Source organism: Cynara cardunculus (genome assembly GCF_001531365.2).
Source record: "Cynara cardunculus var. scolymus isolate 2C chromosome LG 2, CcrdV1, whole genome shotgun sequence".
In the NCBI taxonomy this organism is placed as follows: Eukaryota; Viridiplantae; Streptophyta; class Magnoliopsida; order Asterales; family Asteraceae; genus Cynara; species Cynara cardunculus.
In genome coordinates, this window is record NC_037529.1 from 66,879,680 (window position 1) to 66,887,501 (window position 7,822).

At 37.2% G+C, this 7,822-nt stretch overlaps 2 protein-coding genes across 3 annotated transcripts in view; both read right to left on the bottom strand.

Annotated features, from left to right (window-relative positions):
* LOC112506686 (receptor-like serine/threonine-protein kinase At1g78530) overlaps window positions 1–1,231 on the bottom strand; it is a 3,727-nt gene extending 2,496 nt beyond the window's left edge. The window contains exons 1-2 of the mRNA XM_025110917.1: window positions 666–1,231; window positions 255–593 (exon numbers count right to left, since the gene is read on the bottom strand). Coding sequence (XP_024966685.1) covers window positions 255–593; window positions 666–804 — 478 coding nt within the window. The 5' untranslated portion in view covers window positions 805–1,231. The remainder of the gene's footprint in view (window positions 1–254; window positions 594–665) is intronic.
* A 568-nt stretch (window positions 1,232–1,799) lies between these two features.
* Window positions 1,800–7,606, bottom strand: LOC112506685 (mitogen-activated protein kinase 15-like). 2 transcript variants are annotated; one of them, XM_025110916.1, is made up of 10 exons: window positions 7,081–7,606; window positions 5,843–6,251; window positions 5,562–5,689; window positions 5,394–5,453; window positions 4,680–4,829; window positions 4,287–4,442; window positions 3,347–3,558; window positions 3,152–3,253; window positions 2,364–2,524; window positions 1,800–2,286 (listed from the first exon to the last, which is right to left on the bottom strand). In XM_025110916.1, the coding sequence occupies exons 1-10, from the start codon at window positions 7,102–7,104 to the stop codon at window positions 1,928–1,930; spliced, it is 1,761 nt and encodes a 586-aa protein (XP_024966684.1). In that variant the 5' UTR covers window positions 7,105–7,606; the 3' UTR covers window positions 1,800–1,927. The 2 variants fall into 2 exon arrangements, 1 of the variants encoding a protein (XP_024966684.1); XR_003068474.1 differs by having other exon boundaries at window positions 1,934–2,286; window positions 2,364–2,516.
* Window positions 7,607–7,822: the final 216 nt, after the last annotated feature.

Genomic DNA, 7,822 nt, shown 5'->3' on the forward strand with positions numbered 1-7,822 from the left:
AATAATTTGTATTGATCAAAATATAATATAAATAAACAGAAAAAAACAAAATAAAAAATTTCTTTAAAAATAAATTAAAATAACAATAAAAAAAACATAAAAAAAACAATAAAAACAAAACAATAATGACAACTAGTTTTAGGGGTGCTAATGGCAATTGATAGGGGTGCCATTAGCCTCCCCTAACGATAATGAAAACTAAAAACAAATCATGCAAATAGAAAATATATATTTGTTCATAACCAAGTTCGTACCATGGAGTAGTGTGTCTAAACCTCCATTAGGCATTAACTCATAGATGAGTAGATTATAGTTGGGTGCGGTATAATAACCATGGAGAGTAACTATATTCCGATGCTTTATATCCCCCATTGCTTCCAACTCTCTCTCAAAACCTCGATCTTGCTCTGTGGTTTCTTTGCTTAACTTCTTGACAGCAAAAGAGGTCGAGTCGTTAATGGTGAGTCTATAAACTGTGCCATACCCCCCAGATCCAATTCTATCTTTGCTGGTCAGTTTCATTGTCTTCTTCAAGAAAATATCTGATTTGATGGACTTTATATTTGGTGATCTAAACAACACCAGCTTTCCACCTGGAAATGCACATCAGAGTCCAAGTAAAGAACTGCAAGAGGAAGAAGAAAGGAAAGTCCATGAAAACATACCAGAGATGGTGCTTTGTTGCATGACCAAGTGTTTTCTTTGCCATCGGCGATACATGAGGATTGCTATGGTGATCTTTGAGATAACGAAAGCTAGTACGGATATGGTGATATAGAGACCCAGAAACCGAGCATTACCCATGTTGTGAATTAAGCAAGTTTAGTGTGTTGGGCAAGAGAAATCTATGATGTTAAAATACAGATAAGAGATTCAAGAAGAGTGCTATAGATGTGTTGACATTGTGTGAGGAACCCACTTTCCGTCTGGTAGTTGAACGTAGGGTCGGGTATGCGATAACAACACAAAAATGAGTTGACAAAGGGTATGAATCCTTCCTTGGTCATGGTACCGTGCTGTTGATTTTTCTGACTATCATTTTCACGTTAAGTCGGTGTTAACACCTCCTATTTTTTGGTTCCTGAAAAAGGAAGAGGAAGATTAGACACATGTGAACAGGTTGTTGGTTGCAGACACAGAGAGAACAGCTGTAGGAGTAATTTTGGTAAAAGTTGGGTGGAAATTTATATTTGCAGCAAGATTTGGTCAGATAAAGAGACCACTTATTAGCTGCACGGATTCTTTTTCCATTCTATTTGTCACCTAACTTGTGATTATGTTTTTAATAAAACATTTTTTTATTAACTTAGATATCCAATCTAATTATGCTAGCCCACTAATCTCAGGATTATTCATCATGAATAATATATCATTCATGATGATATTAGTATCACGACAAAAAATTGATTATTATTTAAATCATGTTCCTTGCATAAATAATTAATACATTATTTTAATTTAAAAAAATTACTTTTTGGATAAAACAAATAACATGATATACGTATACATATAATAAAATGGGGTGGGCTCAAAAGAAATTGATTTTTAGTTGGGATAAAAGAGAGCGCGACATGTGTCTCACACTTTTCATGGGTTATTCATCGTAGATAATGTATCATTCATAACGAATATGTGCTATTCATCATGAACTTCACCTTCATTATTCATACTAAATGTGAACGCCTTATCTCGCTCAGACACTACCATTTAGTTTATAAACAATCATCATAAAATTTCTTAACCACAACTAATCAATGAAGGGGAGGTGTTAACAATCATTGATTTTTTTTTTCCTCCTATTAGGAAAAAACACAATTTTATTTCAATATCCTCTTCCTTATTTCAAAAGGAGTATGCAATATACAGCAACTAAAACACCATTTAAGCTAAAGATTGAAAACGAAAACAGAGCCGCCGCAAACCACATCTACGATATCTGAACAACACCAACCTCTCTATGGGCGGCAACAGCAACTGCTGCCGCTCCCGCCACGCCATATTGTGGCTGTGCCACCTGCATAAACTTCGGATCCATTGCTATCCTTTCGTTTGCCTGTTGACCATGCCCATGACCTTGGTTGTAATACGGGTTACTGTTGATCAACCCTTTAGCCGTTGCCGTTGCCGTTGTTTGCTGTTTGATCAAGGAATAAGAATCCCTATCATCTGCTTCAATCTTTCCGCTATTGCTCCTATATGCATATCCACCACCATTTCTAACCATTACCCGAGGATCTTTCATTTCTCGGCTACCCTCAAACGGAAGAACTGGCCCAACGACCCTTCCTGATCATATACAATTATCAAACACCCACAATAACGACTTGCGACAACTGTGAAAACATTTTTGTTTATTTATTTACCTTTGGGCATCCTGGGGGGTGGCCGGGCAGCGGCAGCGTTAAAAATGTTTCCGCTTGCATTACAAGACACGTTTTCTACCATTGGTCTATTCTCAAATGCAGCCAAACACTGCTGCAGCTTCGGAGGACCACCAATCATACTCAAAGAAGAAACTGTACACCTAAGTGTTCAAATATCATAAACAAAGTCAAAGAAAGCGACATGAGTTTTTTATTTTGTTGCAAATAAATATAACCATATTTACATCAAATTAGTCAATGATCGTTTTGATAATGGTTTCTATTCCTAAGTTATCAATTTAGTCAACGACCGTTTTGATTTTATATTTTTAATAGACTACATATCATCGAATCTAGATCTGCCTAGCGTTGGAGGACAGTTTAGGGGTTGTTTGGTTGGTTTTCCATCAAGTCCTGTGTGGATGGATTAATCTTTCTATATAGATTGAAAAGGTTCTTGTTTGGGAGGGTTTTTTCATAGAGGGAAGGAACGTGTTTTTTTAATTGGGCGGGACATGTTTGGAAAAAGACTTGGCTTTCTGCATTCACATTCGTCCGGAGTTTGCTCCCAGAAATATAGCCATCCCTGCCCCCTCACGTCAATCCCACGAGCCTCATCCATTCTCCTTCAATCATGGCAGGGTAGCAAATCAAAAGGCTTCCTCCTAGAAGCTTACTGAATAAGCCACTTTCTATATCATTAAGCCACTACCAAACAGTCATGTATAGCTGACTGAATATGTCATGAATCCATCAAGATCATTAAGCTGCTAAAAAACAGTCTTTACCTTGGGAGAGAAGCATGCTTCCTCTCTGGAGGTATAACAGGCCCGCTTTTCCCAACGTTTTCCTCAAAATACGCAAACTGTCTCCGAAATTGACCAATGGCACTGCACATTAGAAGTGGAGATGTTAGAACCTAGGAAGAAGCCAATAGAGAACAAAGCCAGAGGCAAGTAAAACCATGGACCGATATTCCGAACCTAGGATAAAGAAAATTGGAGTGATCATTCCCAGCCATGTAATCTTTCAGCAGCTGAGGGTGGTATTCCAGAACCTCCCGGAATATTAATTCCCTAATGTCCTCCTTTGTTACCCTGCGCCTCTCAAACTCAAACTCCAACTTTGAAAATGACTGACAAGAAGGCTCCCTCTCAACTTTGGAAAGTCCCTTGAAGTATGGATCAGCTAGTGCCTGATCAAACACTTGCAAGATAAGTCAGCTTGCTACTAAGAAAAAGTATCACCATTGAATACAAAAACATGCAAACACCAAACTAAGAAGAGCAAATTGCATGAAAATGAATTGCACTTTGTTCCACTACTTATTTTGGGTAACGCAGTGTCAAAAGCTTCATTTGGGTGTCTAAGATGTGACATCTCAAACATTTAAGTAACTTAATGCCTTGTAAATGTGTTCTCGTCCTTTTCTTTTTCGCTCACATCTTTGCACAAGCCAGGACATGCCATTTTATTCTTTGGGGGTAGAGGTCAGGACGCACACATCTCACCCCTCCCAGACCTCTACTTTTGAGCAGGATATACTAGGTTTGTGTGGTTTGGATTTAATGGATCATAAATGTTGGCTTAACAAGATCTCTAACATGACGTCGATATTTTGTAATATGTGTTAAATCAGTTGCTATTACAGATTTTACAATACTTCCAAAACAAAAACAAAATATGTGAAATTGTTTTGATTAGTTTGTATTTAGAAAAGATAAAATATCACTGTCACGTCAGCAAAACCAAAGCCATTAGGTGTAAAAAAGGTACTTAAGATGTTTGAGCTGTCACACCTTAGGCAAAATAGACACCGGAACAAAGTACGTTCTACTTTTATGCAATTTGACCCAATTACTACAAGCAGTAGCTGTAGAGTTGTGTATGAGAAAGTGAAATCGAGTATGATACGGAACATACTTGTTCTGCAGTTGGTCGATCCTTTGGATCAAACGCTAACAACCTTTGCAATAGCCTAAGTGCCAGGGGGTCGACATCTAGAAATTTCTCTGAAAACGTCACAGGCTTCTTTCTTCGCATATCCGTTAAGTATTTTCTTGCCTTGTCATTACGAACCTGCATGAGGTTAAATGTGACTAAAGCTTTAACAATGCTAAAAATCCAAAGATACCATCAAACATACACCTTTTACTTCTTTTTTCGGGTGTGTTTTTGTTTTTCTTTTTGGGGGAGGTAGATTAGCTCCGATGCATGTCCCATAAGAAAGAAACCGTGGTAACTTTGACGGTGATCATGGTGATTGATTTTCCCTAATATTTATATGAAGAAGGAAAATAATGCAATGTAACGTACTCTAGAAATGGTATCTGATGATGGTGTCCCAAGAAGATCAGTGATAAGCTCCAACTGGTGGACAACGCTCTTGCCAGGAAAGAGTGGCTTTCCTGTCAATACTTCAGCAAATATACATCCAATGCCCCAAATATCAACAGCAGGGGTATACTGCAATCAAGATGGAAACAGAAATCAGATAGAAAGTCACAAGGCCAAAGAAAACAAACAGACCAACCACACCCACCACAAATTCACACAAGCCCTAATACGGTTACCTGAAAAGGACAGAAAATTCAACTTCCAGAAGAGTTCAGAAGAGTGCACCCCTGAACAAGAATTATTCAGAATAAACAAGTACAAACACGACCGATGTAGACATCACATATATCATACATTCCATACCACAATTGTAGTTTGGAACGTTCAGATCTCGTAGCAGCAAAAGCATCATCTTTTTATTGGTAACTAGGGTGATACGTTCAGCGATCTTAAATACAGTCCAATACTTAAAAGTCACTAACAAGCACCTTGAAATATCAGGAGCTCAAATAGTAACACAATAATTCAAACCGTAAGTAAGAAATTCTTAAAGTCAAATACAATTAGGCAATACATTACACCATCAAAGATCAATTCAAGGACCTCAATATTTAAGCAATAATCCGAGAAATTCGTGGTCATCTATCATACATACTAGGAGAAGACGGGTCAATATACCCTCGTGGGCTATACCTTTGAGTAAAAAGATCCGCATAGCTCAGGAGCTCTATACCATCTTGTTGCAACATAATCCTACAATGTATTAAAAAAACAAAGAAAAAGTTGTTATTTCAATGTGCATTGTAGAAAGGAAATCGAATTAGAAGTACATAATTTTTAACAATTAAATAAATAACTTACCGTCCAAAATATTGTGGTTGGGGTATCAGTAAATGCAGCCCTTGCTAGTCCAAAATCGCATATCTTGAGTTTGCAATTTGCATTTGCTAATATGTTCTTTGGCTTGAGATCTCGATGGTACACGTTTGCTGATTTCATAAACTATGGATCAATTTTTGGTTCCAAAGAGAAAAAATAACATACCAGAAAGAGAGATATTTTTAATGCCTCGAAAGACTCATCCATTTTAAGTAGAAATTCCCACCAACAAAATCACATCACACGCAATCAAAAACAGCTACCTGTATGCATATATTTCAAAGCTCGTAGCATTTGATAGAGGAAAAACCGATGGTGCTCATGCGTCAAGTCATCATTGGCTTTTATAACTTGATGAAGATCAGATTCCATTAGTTCAAATACCACATAAATATCTTTGAAGTCGCGTCTTGATGGTGGCAACATGATCCGCTTAATTTCAACAATATCAGGATGACGTAGAAGCCTAAGCAACTTAATCTCACGCAAAATCCGAATAGCATCAGATGAATGTTCAAAAATGTTGGTTATTTTCTTTATTGCAACCTTGTCCCCAGTCTGTGTGTCAACGGCTGCACAAACGACTCCATAACTTCCCTTTCCTATTATCTCCAAGATTTTGTATCGATTTGATTCACCGTATTCAGTGAAAAACTCTACATCTTTTGAACTCTGCAACACATTCATCACCAGGTCAGATCACATGTAATCAAGTCATTAAAGATGGCATCTCAATTCTCAAACAAGAGACTATAACCAACAATGTTCAAACAAAATAATTTCAGTCGCAATTAAAAGTATATCTAGTACAACATATAAACTTGGGACATGTTTGTTAATAGCTTAAAGAGCTTAACAAGACTCACAGCTTATTCCGTCAGTTATTCATGATTGTTTGGTAGAAGCTTAATGATATAGAAAGTGACTTGTTCAGTAAGCTTCTAGAGGAGAGCTTACTGCAAAAAGCCAAGTTTTTTTTTTTCCAAACGTGCCCCAACCACATAAAAACACTCATTCCATCTATAACTCTTCCAAACAAAAGCCTTCCCAATCTATAATCCACACAGAGAGTTTTATCCATTAAGGACTTGATGGAAAACTAACCAAACAACCCCTTTACACTATCTCAATGTAAAACATGTCCACATTGCTTTACTATTGATTAAGCGTTAAAATGAACAAGAACTCCAAAGAACTACATATATTGTAGGAAAAAAAATATGAATCAGGATAAAATCAGTAACACAACAGATAAACTATCAAAAACCCATGAATAAATAAACAAAATCAGCCCTCTGTAGATACATAGGATTCTCCTCCTCTATGTAAAAGCTATTTCAAAAAGAAAATCAGAGGTTCCTAGAAGAAATATACAATCCACAAGCGATAAATAGCATCTAAAACTAAAACAAATCCAGTAATATACATCTGTAATATGCGATGCTGGTGTTTTGGACTCAAAGATAAAATGAAATGGACGATAAGTTGTAGTTAGTTAAACCTTTCTTCTCCGATCTTGCTGCATCGTGAACCTGGCACAGTCTTGTTTCTTGAAATGAAAATCAGATCAAAAGAAAATAAAGAAGGAAAAGTAATGGCGGTGGTTGTTGGCCGGAAATTCAGAAATAAATAAAGAAAATCAGCCACATTTGCCCCACCTACCGCGACTACGAATGACCAACCCACAATCTCTCCTTATCCTATCCCAAATATCTTCGGCAAGAAAGCATGTGACCACCACCTTACTCATCCAATTCTTGAAAACCCTAACCCTAGAAAGTGTAGCGCCACCGACACCGCCCTCGTTTAAGAATTATAAAGATACCAGACTATCATCGATGAGAAGGAAACGTTGAGAGAAGTAGAGAGTTTATGATGAGTAACGATTAGTGAATAAGATTAAGAATGGGTTTTGATCTGAAGATCTTGAAGGTTTCGATGGCTGATTAAAGAGACGCGCAGAGAGAGAGAGAGAATGCAAAGGAGGGTTGGATTAAATAGAAGGAAAAGCATGAAGTGGGTTCCTAATTGTTTATCCACTCACTGGGGGTGTGGGGTTGGGGTGGGATGGTGTCTTCCCTGGCTTTAAAAACCATGGAGTTTGCTGATTTTGAAGGGTTAAAGTTAAAGCCACCCCCGTGCCGTGTTCACCCAAATTCAATTCCCTTTTTTATTATCTATACTATATTATAAAGCATTTGACTAAAACTCTTAAAAACTCTTAAACTCTTAAAACTCTTAAA

What these genes read in the sequence shown, in the direction of transcription:
- LOC112506685 (XM_025110916.1), bottom strand. Translation starts at nt 7,104, where the DNA reads ATGCAGCAAGATCGGAGAAGAAAG. An exon ending in CAACCACAATATTTTGGACG is followed by an intron (nt 5,454 to 5,561) that starts GTAAGTTATTTA and finishes AATACATTGTAG; the next exon opens with GATTATGTTGCAACAAGATG. An exon ending in ATCGACCAACTGCAGAACAA is followed by an intron (nt 3,559 to 4,286) that starts GTATGTTCCGTA and finishes GTGTTTGATCAG; the next exon opens with GCACTAGCTGATCCATACTT.